Source organism: Astatotilapia calliptera, chromosome 1 (genome assembly GCF_900246225.1).
Source record: "Astatotilapia calliptera chromosome 1, fAstCal1.2, whole genome shotgun sequence".
Taxonomy (NCBI): domain Eukaryota; kingdom Metazoa; phylum Chordata; class Actinopteri; order Cichliformes; family Cichlidae; genus Astatotilapia; species Astatotilapia calliptera.
In genome coordinates this window covers 32951814-32970525 of record NC_039302.1, presented here as the reverse complement: position 1 = coordinate 32970525, position 18712 = coordinate 32951814, and the positions used below count along the sequence as shown (strand labels likewise).

General features: G+C 39.9%; 3 protein-coding genes across 8 annotated transcripts in view; 2 read left to right on the top strand and 1 right to left on the bottom strand.

The window, feature by feature from the left end:
• LOC113026412 (myocyte-specific enhancer factor 2A-like) overlaps positions 1-13678 on the top strand; it is a 47251-nt gene extending 33573 nt beyond the window's left edge. For all 5 annotated transcript variants that reach the window (XM_026175181.1, XM_026175211.1, XM_026175191.1 and 2 more), the window contains exons 4-10: positions 3423-3557; positions 3824-4031; positions 4575-4628; positions 5507-5643; positions 8844-8967; positions 11356-11458; positions 12133-13678. In XM_026175181.1, the coding sequence (XP_026030966.1) occupies positions 3423-3557; positions 3824-4031; positions 4575-4628; positions 5507-5643; positions 8844-8967; positions 11356-11458; positions 12133-12466 (1095 nt within the window). In that variant the 3' untranslated portion in view covers positions 12467-13678. The remainder of the gene's footprint in view (positions 1-3422; positions 3558-3823; positions 4032-4574; positions 4629-5506; positions 5644-8843; positions 8968-11355; positions 11459-12132) is intronic.
• Positions 13679-15792: 2114 nt separating this feature from the next.
• On the bottom strand, positions 15793-17213 carry LOC113024383 (insertion element IS630 uncharacterized 39 kDa protein-like). Its single transcript, XM_026171461.1, has 3 exons — positions 17135-17213; positions 16618-16900; positions 15793-16436 (listed from the first exon to the last, which is right to left on the bottom strand). Exons 2-3 carry the CDS (start codon positions 16897-16899, stop codon positions 15918-15920), a joined length of 801 nt encoding a protein of 266 aa, XP_026027246.1. The 5' UTR covers position 16900; positions 17135-17213; the 3' UTR covers positions 15793-15917.
• Positions 17214-17614: 401 nt separating this feature from the next.
• Positions 17615-18712, top strand: part of LOC113026367 (multiple C2 and transmembrane domain-containing protein 2-like) — a 45037-nt gene continuing 43939 nt past the window's right edge. Inside the window, exon 1 of one of the 2 annotated variants that reach the window (XM_026175071.1) lies at positions 17615-18399. The gene's annotated coding sequence lies outside the window, so the exon portion shown is untranslated. Of the gene's footprint in view, positions 18400-18583; positions 18606-18712 lie in introns of those variants that run through there. The other variant, XM_026175079.1, reaches the window with a different exon arrangement.

Below are 18712 nucleotides of genomic sequence, written 5' to 3'. Positions count from 1 at the left end.
ATTGCTGGAATGGTACATTTTGCTCTGGTATTGTGTCACATATATTTACAAGGTACTGTGAAGACTTACAGTGCGTATACATTAGAATGCCAGAATTTTAAAGCTTTAAAGCAGGCAGATAGGGGCTTTTCCTGCATCTTTTTTTGTCTGTTGTTAATGTGACACTTGGACCAGAATAGATATTAGTGTGATCATTTGATCTTAATCAGCAGCTAAGTCAAGGCTTTGTGCCAGAGCTTACTTTCACACGACAGACATTAGTCTTTGAAAGCACAGATGAATTTTTAAACAACATTCCTGGCCTTCTTGTTTACAGAGACACGTTCCAATGCCTTTATCTCAATATAGGTTATGTGTCACAGTGTTTTCCTTTGGTAGTCTTGCCAGAAGACAGATGTATAATATTTGCAAATGTATTTGCAAATGTCTGCACCAGACTCTTTGTATTGGACATCATTTGTTTCCTGAAAAAATGCACAGCATGATGGTGGATAGTCAAAGGGTTTTGCAGCAGATCTGCAAATTTGGATGCATTTTGCATCCTTTTTCCTTCTGTAATTTACAGCATTTTTAAATCCCTGATGGTTACTGTGTTTGAAAGCTGTCACTTTGAATAATTACAAGTAATTGGTAACCCACATAATATACCGTGATATCTCTTCCCATAATTAGACAAAACAACATAGTTGTCAAACAATAGCATCCAACAAACAAGCAGTCAGACAGGATTAGTTAAAGCTTGTGTTGAACTGAATGGACAGAAATATGTGCATCCTTTGTTATTCTGTTTAGCTTGAATTTACTAGAACTGAAATGCAGCAGCCAGATTGTACAGGAACTGAGTGAGTGACTGTTTAAGCGGTCAGCGGTTGTGGAAATAGATTTGTGTGTGTTTTTAAAGCTTTAAGTAAGTACTAGTGTCTGGGAATCCAAAGCACATGTGTTGGGCCAACAGTCAGCTGGGTGGTGTGTTGCCCTGATGGTCCTTTCATTTCACGCTATGACGTGAGATGAGCAGAGATGAGGTGATGGATACCAGGGAAATTATGTAATTGTACAGGCTTGCATGATATTGGCATGATTTTTGTTTATTTATTTATTAGAGTGACTCATCTGCCAAAGGCCAGGTGCTGAAAATGACCAAATATCAGTTACTCGGTCTGCATTTCAAACTAGTCATCTAAACCTAATCATTCAAAACCAGCTTGCAGTGCAAATGCCATGCTTCACTTGATTTTATGTACAGTGGGAATTACGTATCTTCTTCTATTTTAATGCATGACACATGTTGATGTTAAATATTTGAAATGTACCATCACTTATTAATGTGCTTACGGAGGCCTATAATCCACTGGAGAATTACAGCATCTTTTAGCTCATTGTTTTGTTGTTACAGGGTTTGTCAGTCTTATTTTATCCCAGGCTGTAGCAGACGGGTCTTTCCAGAAAAAAAAAATGTCTGAAGTACTTGTTAAACAAGTTAGCATCAAAAAAGATGAACAGGGCTGCATAGTGAACAGAATATTCAGATACTGTTTGTCCTTAAGTACATGGCAGAGATCAAAGTACTAATATGAGAGCAGCTCCAGAGAACTGCTGCTCAATGAACAGTTTGTGTTTTTCAGACCATTCTCTTTTTAATGTAGAGATGGTTGTGTTGGAAAAACCCCAGTAGATCATCAGTTTTTGCAATACTCTGACCAGCCTATCTGGCACCATGTTCAGAGACACCTGAGTCATCAGTCTTCCCCATTCTGATGTTTACTTTGACCTCTGGCACGTCATTTTGACGATGTTAACATGACTACATGCAGTGAGTTGTTAGTTGTTAGTGTCAGATATTTGTTTTAATGACTTTTGTAACTAAAAGAGTGGCAAGTGAGTGTTTAATAACTATAATAATTGAAGAATGTTGATGATTTGTGATACTCGTCTTGGGCTCTAGCCTTTACCATGAATGGAATTCCAACCCAAGATTTAGTTCCTATTCCAAAGTACAATTTTCTTTACCAGCACTGCCTTTGACAGCACTGTAGAGCTTTGTCTAAGCTACACTGCCAGTAGTAATATAACCTTCCACAGACACAGGAGTTGTGAATCTAATTAGATGGCTCACTCTCAGTGACGATCAGGGATCCATTAACAGTCAACTCTTTGCCTTTTATTTCCCTGTCTGTCTGCCATACATAACTAAAACCATCGAACTACATTTAAAGTTGTTTCTAGCATGCTCTAAAAAACATATGTGTGTGCTCTGGTTCATTATGTTTAAAAGGTTGCTACAGAAGATCAGCAAGTCTGCTTTATGGAGCAGCCTCTCTTTAGAGGAAGAAAACCCATAAAGTGCAAACTACACAGAGCAGCGGCTTCAAAAGTCACAAAGTCTTCACAGTAAATATGGAGGCAGATAATATTTGTCTCCACAAGGTGCTATACTGCTCCAGAGCTGATATACTGAGACATTAAAATTTTCTCACCTTAGAAACTGAAGCTGAAATAGGTGTTGATGAGGTTCAGTGTCACATCAGTGTCTTCCAGTAAATAATCAGGGACGTGCTTAAATATCTTGCTTAAGACCACTTTACAGTTTCATCTTGTTTGTCAGTGATTGTGCAGATTAAGTACCTTTATTGGTGCAGCTCAGAGATGAGGTTTATTTTTATGTGTGTAGACTGAGTAAGAAACTGTGTACAAAAGGTGAAACACATTAAAAAAAAGCCTAGTGTGAAGTAAATGGACTGGTTCCTATACAGCGCTTTCCGACGTTATCTGAACACTCAAAGCGCTTTACACAACTTGCCTCATTAACCCAGAGCCTGTACTTCTTTACTTAAGTAAAACTGAAAACATTTTTAACACTAATATCTATACTTAGTTACAGAATGTCTGCACTTTTGCCACCTCTGCGACTAACACCTTGCCTGAGAAGTCTGTATAGAAATATCACTATCTATGCATACTCAAAGGTGCATCGGGGAAAAAAAGGTTTTGACTATAAACCTGTAAATTTGCAAATGTGTTCTCAGTGTCTGAGAAGCAGCTATGTACAGTGAGCGTTACGAGACTTGAATCTGATTTCTAGTGTTCTCAGCGGTCAGTTACCCTTCCTGATTTCAACCATATTGCACACAGGGAGCAACCAGATCCATACACATCCTGTTTTTGGTAGTACCTCAATTTTAATGTTCCACAATCAATTCATGTACTGACTATGCATACTCTTTCTCTTCTGTCTCTACTCTCAACAATCAGATTATCAGGGGAAATGCTCATTAAACTGCATGTTTTTACTAATTTTAACCTTTTACTAAAGAACTGGTGGTGAAAGGCTTTTGTTTGTTTGTTTGTTTTTTAACCAATGCTTACCTGTTTTTCCCTTTTGTTTTTTTAATGCTACTCCTTTATAACTATGTCACCTACAGGCCCTTAACAAGAAGGAACACAGAGGCTGCGACAGCCCTGATGCTGACGCATCCTATGTCCTCACTCCTAATACTGAAGAAAAATACAAGAAGATTAATGAAGAGTTTGACAACATGATGAAGACTCATAAAATTGTAAGTTGCGTTGTTTGTTTTTTTTGTTGGTTTTCAACATTTTGTTTAGTGACTGTTCCCACCCCCATTTTCTCTGTAGGGTCATTAATTAAGAACCTTCCAGTCATTTATCCTCCATCCACAGTCTGTGGTGATAATATGTCTGGTCATGCTCACAGACACAAAGATGAAGACAATACAACTGATAAAAGACAATTGCATTTTACCAGTTCATGTATTTCATTTTAATGCTGATTGGCTCTTTTTGTCTCTTGCTGCCTTCTTAGTCCACAGGCCAGCAGCAGCAGCATCAACAGCACTTCATGCATGTAGCACCAGGCAGCATGGCCTACAGTCACAGTGGAGGAGGAGGGGCAACTTCCCAGGCACTAGCTGCAGCCACAGCAGCTTTGGCTGACGGTGGTATCCTCACCTCACCTCACTCGCACCTCCACAGAAACATAAACTCTTCACAAAGACCCCCGAGTGCTGGAAGTGAGTAATATGAACTTTGTGTTGTTCTTTGGTAACTAAACTTACTGTTAAACTGCACACTGAGCCGATGACAATAACTCAGAGGAGACATGAAAATGAATGTGTGCAAGGATGTCCAGATAAGCCTTAGAATTATGAGTAGAAGAGAGACTATGTAGAAAACTATGTATTTTAATTAGACAGTATAGTAGTTTTTAATGGAGATGCAGGAGATGAGCCATGCAAACATTCTGCGCAGGAGGAATTACTGATTTCCATTGTATTTATTTATTTCTTAACATTGATTTGAAGACAGCGCATCTGATAAAAACAACAGTTTGACTGTTATTGTACAGAAAAAGGCCCTGCTGGGGAAAATACATTCGAGCAGATAGAAAGTGAACGATCTAAAGCAATCTTACTTAAAGCTGCAGTCTTATTTAAAATCTTATTAATAAGATAAAAAGATGGATGCATGCAGAGTGGTTCTTAGTGATTGCAGAACATTAAATGCGAGAAAAACGTAATAACGAATCCTAACGAGTGTGTTGTGTTTATCCTCAGGTGGCCTGCAGGGCAGTTCCGAGCTGGCTCTGCAAAATGGATCTGGACCGACTGGTATGTATCCAACAGGAGTTTAACAAACATGCTCTGACATGTATACTGCATACGCACAAACACAACTCCCTGCATATGGAGCAGTCTTTGCAAGCTTGTTTTGCTTGTGATCCCATGTGAGCAGCTGCATGTGTTAACTGTGTGTGATCTGTTTGAACAAATAGTTATTTGTTTTCTTGATTTTTTTTTCTAGAGGCCTTAAGGGATTAAAATTAGCCAATAAATTACGAAAGAATGAAATATAAGAAAGAGGTTCCACAGAAATAATCTGATAATTAGTTCATGGCTCCTCTGAGGTTCTGTTAGCGCTTCTTAAAATAGTGGGAGTTGATGTAAGATGGTGATGGATTTGCTATTGGTCAGCTAAGGCCAGTGGATATGGGATGTGTTCTTCCAGGAGCCTGGCTGCACCTCAGTTTCATCCCTCCTGGTTTTTGTTGCTGCTCTTCTGCCCTTATGCTTTGGTCCACAACCCTTTCTACAAACTGTCTTTGCATAATTCCCCTCCTGCCATGGCCGTGCTCTCCTTCTCAGGAACACTGCCATTATGTAATGCCAAGAGAGAGAAAATATGAATTATTCATGATTATCTCCTGTATAATATATAGCTGTACTTTCTCCAGTCCGCATGCAGAACTTGGCTGTGGACATGTTGATTTAATGGATCTAATACATGAGACTGTAATACTCCACTCCATTTTCAAGTGCATTCCAAAGCTCTAAATATTTAAAACTTGTGCTATATGCATGATGCTTTCCATTAACAAAAAAATATCCTTTGCAAAATTCTTACAAAAAGTAGCTAGAATCAGCACTTAAGTGAAAGTTGGAATTGAATTACCATCACTTCTTAACATCCTCCACACGTCTGTATTTAGTGAATGGATTTGGAAAGATCATACCATCAAAATCTCCTCCTCCTCCTCCACCTCATGGGAACAGCATGGTCCCTACCAGCCGCAAGACAGACCTCCGGGTCCTCATCCCCCACTCCAAAGGAATGATGCAAACACTGGTAAGTGTGTTTTCTTTTATATTTATAACCAAAACAAAAAAGCCTTTATAATGAGTAATATTCTTAAAAATGTTACCTAAAGCTTTATGTATTTATTTAGGTCCAATACAGAACAGCAATCAAGCTTGTAACATGTGATGTAGTTTTAGTTTTGACTGGAACTAGGAAGAGTCCTCTAGCTGCTGACAGCTCTATAAAACCATGAACCTTTGATTCCTGATCTGGATTTTATTAAGAATCAGAACAGTACATTGTGTTTTCTAAGCCTGTGGGATCCTGGAGTCAGGCATGAACAGGGTAAATATATGACACAGATTACCACAGAGTGGGCCAACAACTTTTGAGAACAATTGGTTTGACACTATTTGGGGCAGATGGTTGGTGGTTTTACAGATGAAATCATAGTTCCTTTGAAGAATGGACAATACTGGCAAAAGCTTGCATGCCTCATTTGACCGACTTCACTGCTACTTCTTTATAGTCCCTTCCAGTAGACTCAACAAGATTCAGTCTTATTGTGAACTAACACTCTTTTGATTACATTTAAGGTTCCCGTAATCTCTTTAAAACACACGTGGATGTGCAGAATCTATAGGCAAGGTGCAAAGTTCTGTTTGTGGTCCACTTCTAGTCAGATTTTTTTTTTTGGAAACGCTAGGATTTAACCAGTAGCAGTAGGCTTTAGGTAAAACGTCTGTGTGGAGAGTAAAAGGGGAGTGCCACCTTAGAAAGCCCACTGGCTACGCCAGAAGCTGTGAAAGATCGGCCATTATACTCAGAGGCTGAGTCAACAGACTAGCCTGAAGGGTTTCCAGACTGAAGTTTGTCACACATTTGACTAAATGCATATATATCTCATCATAAAATCTATGACCCAAATTGGCATTCACACTAAATAGCAGCTTAAACTAACACAAAAAAGAATGTAAAAGCTTATTAGTTCAAGTTTTGCCCAAAAGTTTTGGAAAACAACAGCCTGTTCATCTGAAAAGTCCGACAGTTCGACTAAGTTTCCAAGTCATATGTCTCTTTGTGAGGGCAGTGCAAATTCTTTATGGAAGCTCAAGTCTTGTTTAGACTCAGTACCAGTAGAACAGAAATGCAGAAATAATATCAAGTGCGAAAAATTGGGCATAAAAAAGTGCTTTAAAAGCTGCCTGGTACACACAGTTACGGTTCTTATATACATGACATCAGAGCACCAGTTCATGGTTGTGTAAGATGACTTGGAAGACTGTAGAAGGAGTCTGTTTTCCTTTCTTAAGATTCCACATTCTGCAGCTGTGCCGGGTCGCTGAAGTTATTGATTTGCCCTTAACTCTCCTACTGTTGCCCTTGCCTCCCACACTGTGCTCAGACATGATGTAACAATTAGTAAACAATGGAAACGGACACTCTTTTCTTTGTATTTTTCTTTTTATGGTGACCGACCAGCTCCATTATTCTACTGGTTGTGGTTTCCAGGGGATTTTTACATATTGCAGAAGGATATGAGTTTCTATTTTCTGGTGTTCTAGAAATTAATGTCGAGGTCTTTTCATAGAAAAAGGAAGAGTTTCACATATGTGCGATATAAGAAAAGAATATCCAGACTATTTAGAAATGAATAGTAAAATAAATCTATATTAAATATAATTTAGATTACAAATTCAGAGCACATTAGAGGTAGCTTTTAAAGTTTTAATAGCGATGTTTAATGTCACTGAAATTCAGAGTGACTAAATTTCTTTTGGAGAAGTGATGAATCAGCAGCCATTCATTCCACATTAAGTAATCATAATTCCTCATCATTCTGTTGATCTTATCTGTTTGTCAATTATCGGTGACTGGGTGACAAATAATTTGTTGTTGTCATGTTTGCAGGAAACAGAATCTGGCAGAGTCTAGTTTTCAGGAACTGTGCTGAATGGGTTTGCAGTCGTTTGAAGCTGGAACACTTATAAAATCCGAACCATGATACGGCTAATGCCTCCACCCTGTTTAAACCAACAGAAGAAGCCACTCATATTTTTCTTTCTGCTTTTCATTCACTCCAGCAAAAGATGTTGTGTTGTGGTCTCACAACTCCTCCTCAGTGTGATCATTTTGAAACTGCCTTTCACTTCCTCCTGTGCACATGTTAGTGTAAGCGGCATGCTTTGTTTAGTGTGTTTTGCACAAACAGGCGAAAACAACAAAGCAAAAACAACTGAGGAGGTCTGCATTTCTTAACAGGATGTCTGTGTCTACTACTTACTACCATGACAGCTTTAACTTGGATTCTGTAGTGCATTATCTGTAGTCCACAAATGCAAGGACACCATAGAAAACACAGGGAATGAGACATGTATGGGTTGGTTAACCCATTGTTTTTATGTTTGCTGAGCAATGAATGACCTGGTTCAGGGTGACGTGATTGAAAGATGAACGAAAAACAACTCCTAAATTCAGTGTGATAAGTTGAGTTCATGAGCCACCTGTTCTGAACCGATAGGCTATTTTAGGACAATGAATAATTAAGAATGAATTACCTGCTGCTATTCAGTTGATATTTCAGTTGTGTGTTTTCTAAAAGCAGACAGCCGAATAAATTGCACTGATATCGCTTTTTGGAAAAGAAGAGGATTTCATGTCATTAAAGGAAACTGACTGATAAATTAGACTATCAAGTCTTGGGTTAAACATAAACATTCAAAAAGTACATTTTTTAAACTAAACTGCAGTTTCTGAATAGTTAGTGGATTTCTGTTAGACTTCTGTCTTTACAAAACATTCAGTTTTGTTGAGAAGAATGCAAATCCTTGTTCAATTCATGTGCAACTTCTGCTAGCACTATGGGAAGTGTAGGAAATTCAAAACTATATATTTTGAACTGATTAATGTTTTTTTGTTTGTTTTGTTTTTAAAACAGAGGATGTGAGCTTATACTGACATCTTGTGGTTGAAATGGGGCATTAATAATAATAATAATGGATTGGATTTATATAGCGCTTTTCAAGGCACCCAAAGCGCTTTACAATGCCACTATTCATTCACTCTCACATTCATACACTGGTGGAGGCAAGCTACGGTTGTAGCCACAGCTGCCACAGCATTACAAGTCTAGTTCTAGCGAACACTATAATTGCGATCTAAGCACAAAAAGCAACAAACTAAGAGAACAGTAACATTTCATGAGTGAACTTAGTGACTTTATGTCTTTGTTTATTATTTGTTTTCAGAATAACCAAAGGATGAGTAGCAGTCAGTCCAGTCAGCCTCTTTCCACACCAGTTGTCTCTATCACCACACCCAGTCTACCCCATCAGAGTCTGGTTTATGCTGGCATCGGCTCGGCCTACAACGGTACAAGTTCTTTTTACTATTCGTGCTGTGTTTCTGTAGTTACCTTAGCCCTGCTGACCTCAATATTTTACAGTATGCCCCCCAAAAAATCAAATAAGAAAACAGTGTACATTGCGGTTTGTTTTAATTGGTTAATGGAATTGCTGAAGTAATTAGGGGGTGTTAAATTTCAGCTCTTTTAGACAGTTTATAATGGTATGACCAACTGTATCAGGGCAATTTTTAAAAGAATTTACTCTATTTTTGTGTGTATCCCATTCATTTAACATAAACACTGTTAGATCTTTAAAATAAAAAAAACATAAAGCAACAGCAGCCTGAAAAAATACAAAATGCTAGATTTAAATGCTACTTGGATGGAAGTGAAAAGGTGAATGTGAAAAAATGAATTGCTCCCTGGGCCTAATAGCTTGCCAAACTGCCAGCTTTAGCAGCAGTAGCTGCAACCACATACTTTTGATATCTAGAGATCAGTGCCTGGCATTCATGGTGGCAATTTGACCCCCTCTTCTATCCAGAAATGCTTTAGTTCAGTCACACTGGAAGGTTTTCAAGCTTATTAAGCAGCTTGAAAAATAATAACTTTTTTGTTTTAGTTTTAGCCTGAATTGTTTCTAATAGTTCTTGATTGTAAGGAATTCCCTGAAAAAATAACAAACTGGAGCTGTGAGATTTCATAACGATATGGGATGGAATACAAGAGTAAAGGCTGCGAATATAGGTAAAATGAAAATGACTCAGGTGTTTGGATGTAAAGGAAAAGCCTTACTAACAACAACAAAAGTCTCCGCGAGTATCCACAAATTGCAGTTAGCATCAACTTCTATCAAACAAGAGATGGGTAATTGTTTCACATGGGGCGTTTTTGCTCATTGTGGTCAAGTGGAACAAAACTACAACCTTAAACCTTGCCAAGGAAAATGAAAAGAAGTCTTATGAACACTGGCAGGACATTCTCTGATTAAATAAAACCATTTTAGTCTAGATCAGATTTTATACAGTGTGTGTGTGTGTGTGTGTGTGTGTGTGTGTGTGTGTGTGTGTGTGTGTGTGTGTGTGTGTGTGTGTGTGTGTGTTGTTTTTTTTTTTTTTTTTTTTTTTATATTGACCTGGCCAGGACTACTACACTGGCTGCACAGTGGTAACTGTGAATCATGGATGTGTGAGTGTGCTAATCCATGGCAACATGAGTGCAAAAGGTCAGCCACTGAGCACTGCCATTATGGGCTGTGTCTTTCTCCCATATCCCCTTCAACTGAGTATAGCTGGTTTATTCTCCTGCCTTCTATCTCTCTGAAATAAACCAAACCACTGTCCAGGATGAGACAACAAACATCAACAACAACATGGCCACAACTGACCGTGTGCTTAGTTAATACCTTAGGCAGCAGAAACCCGAGAAAGAAGAGGTGCAAGGAGACAAACCATCATGGGAGGATAGGCCCGTGCACGGTTTGCAGCAGATAGAAGGAGTGGCTTACATTCAGAAATCCTACCAGTGTCTGGACAAAGCTGGATTGAAAGACATCACAGAGGCACTAATCATGGCAGCACAGGAACAAGCTCTAAGTACAAGATCCATAGATGCTGTGGTCTACCACACCAGACAAGGCCCCAGGTGCAGACTGTGTAAAGATTCCCCTTAAGACAACCAAGCACATAACAGCCCTGCCTTCTAGCAAGGCAGATGAAATCCCACTGTTAGTTGGAAATTACTTTTTTTCTGGCCTGAAATTTTCTTTAACATTTAAATTTTTTTCAAAGCACTCTAGCCAGTCTGTATTCAGTTATATTAATAAAAAAACACCCTGAAATAGCTAATTAAAGTTAGTTAACTAACTAAAAACACTGTGATCGTTGCCAAATGATGTAGTATTGAAATATTTTTCTAATGCTACACAACAGAGTTCTCTGTGTTGTTGTGTACTATAAGTATTTTCAAACACAATGATTTAATCCAGTCATCAACAAAATACCAACTTTCAAAGCCTCTCAGCTACCTTGTGTCACAAAACTGAGTATAGAGGCCTCCGTGCATGTGGGCAAATACAGGGCTCTAGTGGGTGAGTTCTGGTTTCACTTTTACAAATTTTCAGCACATTACTAAAAGTGAAATAGTTTCAGGTAGCTTAGCAGCTCATAACAAGAATGTAAGAGAAGTTGTGGTGCAGCGTTTATACTGTATTCAAGTGTTGTTAAAAAAGGTAATGTTTGACTTTTTATAGAAGTGTAATGCTTTTTGATCGGCATGATGTGCATGTAGTGTATGAATGTGAGAGTGAATGAATAGTGGTATTGTAAAGCGCTTTGAGGGGTCCCGAAAAATGCTATATAAATGCAGTCCATTATTATTATTATTATTAGTCTCTCTTCTTCTGTCTTTGTCAGATTACTCCCTGAACAGTGGAGAGTTATCAGGCTTTAACTCTGCTGCAGGGCCCTCTCTGAGCTCAATGGCAGCATGGGAGCAACAGCAGCTGAGCTCCATGGGGTAAGAGCCTGACACAGTTAAACTGTCTCCCTTCATGATTTACAGATTAAATGTTTAACCATTTCTTTACACTGTTTTTTTTTTTTTTGTGCAGACATACTGTGTTGTTGACATAAAGTTAAAAATTACCTGATCATACAGTGTGCAGTAAACTGAAGTAGCGTGCACAGAGTTGGAGAAATGCAAATATGTATAAATATATACATAGATATAATATATATGACAACAGATTCCATGACATAGATAATTGCCCTAAAATATGTAATAAATAATAATTCTGGTTCAAACATCACACATTTTTGCTTTTGTGTAAGACCATGAAGTTATGTACTTTTGGGTGATGTATGTAATAAAAAGCTATTTTATAAATCAACATATCTGCTATATGTTACGTCTATTAGACACATTTTACCCTAGCTATGAAATCAATCAAATTGTAAGTACAATACTGGCCTCTTAATCTGTGGTAACGTAGATGTTTAAAAGAGCTTTAAACAGAAATGCAGTTATCTCCGCTTTTTACTTTAAATACATTATTATTATTACATGTACTCAATAGCCACAGTTTTCAGAGAAAACGTTTCTGTTTACAGGCCGATTACAGCCATGTCACCACCAGATGGCATCTTCACTCCAGAGTCACAGCCTCAAATTTTCTCTTCCTCTGTCTGTAGGTCAGGAAGCTCCACTCTCTCCATCAGCACCAATCATAACATCAACATCAAAGCTGAGCCAATCTCTCCACCCCGCGACCACCTCAGCCAGTCTGGGTACATGACCCATCCACATGTTCACCCTCATCTTCACTCCTCTGCCTCCTCATCAGCTCGAGCAGAGATGGGGCGATCCCCTTCTGACAGCGTTGGCTCCTCCTGCAGCTCTCACGAGGGCAGCAGTGACCGGGAAGAGCAGCAGCGACCTGACTTCCACTTGCTCCCTGCGAGTCGGTCAGAGGGCAGGGAGAGTCCGACAGTCAAGCGGATCCGAATGGACAGCTGGGTGACATAGAGCCTGGAGCTACATCGAGAAGCTGCACCAGGGCAAAAAACAGGAAGGACACTGTTGTGCAAATGAAATGTGGTTTTTATTGACGTGTTCTGTTGAATTTTCTTTAATTTTTTTTTTTTTTTTGCTGTTGTTTTGGTTACTCGGAATTTCTTGATAAGGGTTGAGCAACATTCGTCTGAGCATTCTTGATTGGATAAAGCTGAAATTACAGTGGTACTTCATTTAATCTTATTTTCTTCTTTTACAAACAATTAAAGCTTTGGAGATTAAATATCTGGGTCCAAATGCAGTACAGTTACAGTAGAGTACAGTTATTTCCATTTGCAGTGCACTGTGGCGCTGGATGGAAGAGAGACAAAGCATAAAATCAAAGTTCATGAGTGGGTAAAGTTACTTGGTGTCAACCAATTCATTTCTAATCTTCTCAGGGTTTAAAACCATTAAATGAGTCCATCGTGAAAGCAATACTCCCTCCACATCATCATTTCTGTTACTCCTCTTTATAAAAACACGTATTTATATCAGCCAAAGCAGTATACTGTTTTCTATGTTGTGTGTGTTTTTATATTGTGCACAAAATTATACAATATTTCATTCAGATTTGAAATCGAAAGCCATGGACACTTGTATATGTACTACCAAAACATGTCACTATTGTTTGTACATAGTATCTTTAATATATATCACTTTTGGTGTAACTATAGCGTTTTGTCAGTGTGTTTTATCTGCCTGCCTTCACACTTTGTCTCCTGAAACTCCCATAATTTCTTAGATAAAGCTACTTTCAGCTGCTCCTTTGTTACAAGGGGTCGCCAAAGCAGGTAGGTCTGCATATTTGACTTGGCAGTGTTATAAAAGATGCCCTTCCTGGTACAAACCCAAGGGGGATTTGTGTCTCTGGCTGGAATTTAACCAGCAACCTTTTGCTTGCCAAGCAAAGTTGTTAAAGCCTACACTACAGAACCATTTGTATCCTTTCTTAGATAAATAGATAAACTGGCTTTGTTAAGAAAGCTTAGGAAACAATTCTTAAAAAAAAAAAAGGTTACTGGTCGAGGAGGCGTCTGTTTGCCTTACAGCTGAAATGCAGTGGCCTGGGTTCGAGTCGGATCTCTGGAGACCTTTGCACCCTCTCCCCCTCTTTCCTGTCTACTCATCACTGTTAAACTATCAAATAAAGCCCAAAACCCCCCAAAATAAATGTGAGAAGAAGACAACTCCTCTCTAGAAAAGGTTTATTGATTAGTATATATATATATATATATATATATATATATATATATATATATATATATATATATATATATCCATCCCTGTAAAAAAGATTTAGGAAAATGGATGCATTATAAAGAAAGATAAAACTGCTGAAACTTTTTAAAAAGCTGCTGAACACATGCACATCAACTCCTGCTTGGCTGATGGTGTTAGGTGATAAAACACAATGTCATAGATCAGAAAACAAAGCGGAACTCTTTAGAGGAATTTGTTCTTAAATCTGTTATCGTATATATGTACCTTTGACTCCCATACCAGTGTCTTTTGATAGAGTATTTATCTGTTTTGGTCTTTATTAAATAAGTAACTTGTGCCTAATGATGGTTACACACTTAAGGCCTGTGTGTCTTTGTGAGATTAAGATTTTTTTTTTTTAAATATACGTTGTATATATCTGAGATAACCATGGATGAAGACAGTTAATATAAATATTACTTTAATGGCACTGAATCCATACAATAAGAGACACATTGAATTCTTGTACTGAGAGAAATCTTACCTCCAGAGAGATGGGAATTTACTGAATGACTTTATGACTGAGCAGAAGATGATTAAACCTGAGAAAATGCAACATGTGGGTAAGTACAAGGTAGCGCATGTGGTGAGAAGCAAAAGCTGCAAAAGACTAACCACAGTGCTTCCACTGAATGAGAGCATGGCTGGAAAATGTAACAGCTTTGACTCTGCAATGAAAGACGGATACAAAAAAAGAGCAAAGTGAAAGTTTTGAAACACGATGCAGGGTTTTAGAACAGGATACTATTTCTATGTTTCTTTGACACCAGCAATAAAATAGCTACATGGACTGGTTCTTATATAGCGCTTTTCTACTCATCTGAGCACTCAAAGCGCTTTACACAACTTGTGCATTCACCCATGCATACCCATTCGCACAAGCACATTTTTCTTAGTGCATCATAGCTAACATTCACACACATTCATACTGCGATGGATGCATCGGAGAGCAATTTGGTTAGTATCTTGCCCAAGGATATTTGGCATACAGACTAGGGGAAGCCAGTCGAACCACCAACCTTCCGATCAGTAGATGACATGCTCTACCACCTGAGCTACAGCCACCCCGATATGTGTCTGGTACCTGGCTTCACGTGGCCAATGAATTGTAAATTACAATTGTGAAAGAAGCTGTGATGCTGATGGGAATGCAGCAGCGACGTGAAAACAGAAAATACAGAAAAAAGAAACTGCTCAAAAGCATTTAGGGCTGGCAGCAAGAGACATAGCAAAATCATAAACATTAGCAGTAAAGTACTTAATAATAATGGATTACATTTATATAGCGCTTTTCGAAACCCTCAAAGCGCTTATACAATTCCACTATTCATTCGCTCTAACACACTGGTGGAGGCAAGCTACAGTTGTAGCCACAGCTGCCCTGGGGCAGACTGCCATATCGCGCCATCGGCCTCTCTGGCCATCACCAGTAGTTCTTGCCCAAGAACACAACGACCGAAACTGTCCGAGCCGGGGCTCGAACCGGCAACCTTCGATCACAAGACGAACTGCCAACTCTTGAGCCACGATCGCCCCCACTTAATGTTACAGTTTTTGCCCGTTGCTTGAACACATTTGGCAAAACGTCGCTCATTGTGCCAAAACTCTAAACACAAGTAAACACGACACAACACTGGGAAATATACCATACACATCTGTGCCAAAATGAAACTCCACTCCCAAAACCTAACATTCCTCTGTCAAAATGTAACTCTTTTGACAAAATGACACATACTTGCATCATATGCAAACACTTACAGATCAGGGGGAACACACTAGTCTTCTTTACATAAAACACTGCAGTCCTTGATTTCCATTGTGTATTCAGAAGGCACATTTACAGGAGACACATTTCCAAACAACCAAAAATGCAAATAGACCTACTCAATAGTGTACATCGCAGTACCATGAATTCAGATAAAGCAAAAAAAAAAAAAAAAAAAAAAAAAAAAAAAAACACAACACAATAATACTGCAATAGAAAAAAACACTATACTGTAAACACAAAAAACCATGACAATTGTGCATAAGTGGGCTCATGGATCCCGCCGTCTGTTGGGGTCTGGCCACAGGACCTCATCAACATCGCAAGCAGTGTCCTCTCCCGCTGGGCACCGGGGAAAATATCCTCTTGCATGTCGAAACCATCCATGGATTGCTGTCACCTGAATGTCGCCGCAGGCCTGTTCCATTGCCTGCAGAAGAGGCATGCGGGCATGTGGTTGGCGGTCATATACACGTCATCTCCAAGCCTAAAAAAATCCTCAATAGGGTTTAAAAATGGTGAGTAAGGGGGCAAGTATACCACTTCAAATTGATTGTGGTTGGAGAACCAGGCCTGGACCAGAGCAGCCCGATGGAAACTGACATGATCCCATATCACCACAAACCTGGGCTGATCTGCTCTGTTCTGTACAACTATATCATGGAGAGCATCTAGAAATGTGAGTATGTGTTGGCTATTGTATGGACCTAGTATTGCATGATGGTGCAGAAGCCCTCGAAGGCATATGGCGGCACATAATGTGATGTTTCCCCCGCGCTGCCCTGGGACGTGCACAATTGCCCTTTGGCCAATTACATTACGACCCCGTCGTCTTGTTTTGCTCAGGTCGAATCCAGCTTCATCAATGAAAATGTATTCATGAGGCTGTGCAGCTCCATCCATGGCCGAGATTCTCTGAAAAAAAGGGGAACATGTCACTGTACTACAGTGCTACACATACGGCACCCTCACCCCATCACACAGGTACCTGTGCAGCTCTCAGAATAGATCCATGTGGTACTGATATGGTACATATTCAGCTGCTACTGGACTTCACCAATACTCTATTGTAAATGTAAGGGACAGTTACACGTACCCGTACATATTCAGCTCGAAGTCCTTTGACCCTGTCACTGTTCCTCTCGAATGGGACTCTGTAGAGCTGCTTCATGGTGATGCTGAGTTTACCCAAGATGCGTCTGATGGTGGTGATGCTCACATGGTCTATGTTGCTGAACACTCGCCTGTCTGCAAGTATTTTCCGTCGTAGCTGGTGGAGACGGATGGCATTGTCTGCCCTCACTAGGTCCACAACGGCAAGTTCCTGCTGTTGTGTGAACAGGCGTTGCCGTCCTCCCCCAGAAGGTCTTCGGGTCATTCTGGAGGAATACAACCACATATTGTCATCGGTTTGCTTATTTTTCTTACAGTACTTTACTGTATGTACTGTGTCATCCACTGTACAACACTGTACTTCAATATAAGGAATCAGCCACTTTGGCTGCAAAAGGAGCATTAGCACCCCGTACACTTGATATGGTAATGTGATATACTGTAGAACAGTGCTATGAAACCATCTGAGTAGAGCAGAAGGTATGGAGGTGAAGACATACCTGTTTTCTAGTCGGAATGTTCGTATTACAGATGCCACTGTGAAGCGGCTTAGATGTGGGTGGACTCTCTGCCCAGCTTCCCTCATAGTCAGGCCATGGTTGATGACATGGTCCACCAAAGTTGCTCTTATTTCATCAGAAATATGGGTCCGTTCATGGCCTCTTCGGCCTTCTCCTCCTCTTCCTCTTCCTCCTCCTCCTCTACCTCTTCCTCTTGCTCTCCCTCCATCCATGCTTGCAAAGTTCTTGAAATGGCTACGCTGAGGGCTTTTTGTAGTTGGCTAATTGGTGTTCGGTTTTGCAAGTGTAACGGAGCGGAAAGGCTGATTTTATTTCCAAGTTGTTTTTGTGTTTTTAAAAGGAAGGAGACCTTCCTAAAAACGGGCAGAGCAGTGGAGCCGCCAAGGGAAACACACAATTTAAACTGTAAGATTAAAAATATAATTTATTATATTTAAATAGTTAAAAATGTAAGATAAATTAAAACAACCTTGGCCAAGGGATAACACAATAAAAAGCAATAAAACACAACGTTAAAAGTCCAGTGGCATCCGCCACGATATAAAAGTCACAAAGAACTAAAAAAGTCCAGCGAAGTGATGTAAAAGGGAAACCCAGCGGAGTCCTCGCCTTCCTCCCCGCATTCCGCGTCCTGGTACGCTGAAGAAAGGGAGGGAGCGGCAGTCACTATTCTTGTCGGCAATTTTCATTCAATAAAAGGGGCTAAGTCTAAGACTTACCCCGGGTGGGCAGAGCTCTCAACTCCGCCCGCCGCTTCTTTAAACTGCAAGTCGGCACCAGCTGTCTCGCCGCCTCTGCTCTCCCGCAGTGCACAAGCTGGGCTCTCGTTACTACTGCCGTCCGCCTGTTCGCTCCGCGTCCCTAGTCGCTGGTGCTGTCCGTCCTCTTAACGCCCAGCTCCACCAGCCCCTTCGGCTTGCAGGCGCCGCCGCCGCCTGGCACCACTTACTCCTGGCCGTCATTCTAGCCTCTCGGTCGAACTGCTTCCTTTGGTCTGCCAGGCCCTCTTATTGGCCTCTCTGGGATCTCTCGCAGGTGTGAACAGTCTATTATCAGGTAGGGGCGGAGTCTTTCCAGGACAAGTCATCAAATAAATACCATTAAAACATGCAGTAAAACTCATAAAAATAAACCAGTGTACAATATTAAAATATTAAAAAGGTAAAACGCAGCAAAACATGCATAGTAGAAAAACTTAGATGACTTGTCCCTTTCCACCCTGTGACACAAGTACGTGCCTTCAGGTGTGTATTTGAGTGGTTGCAATTATCCGATGTGTTTTGTATTTTGGATACATGTGTTTTCCGAATGGCACCCTGAGATTTCATTTTGTGAGCGAAGTGTCTTATGTATGAAATAGAGTGTAGCATGCAGGACCATGTGTGTTGCATAAAGGAGTAGGAGTGTTGCATAATTGGTACTGGGGTGCAAAGCAGCGCTTTTGTTTAAGGTATGGGTACATGTGTTTGAGGTATGGTAACAAAAGCTTCACGTTGTGTTACTTTAGTCTGAGCATGGGTTTATAGTGTTCAAGCAACGGGCAAAAACTGTAATATT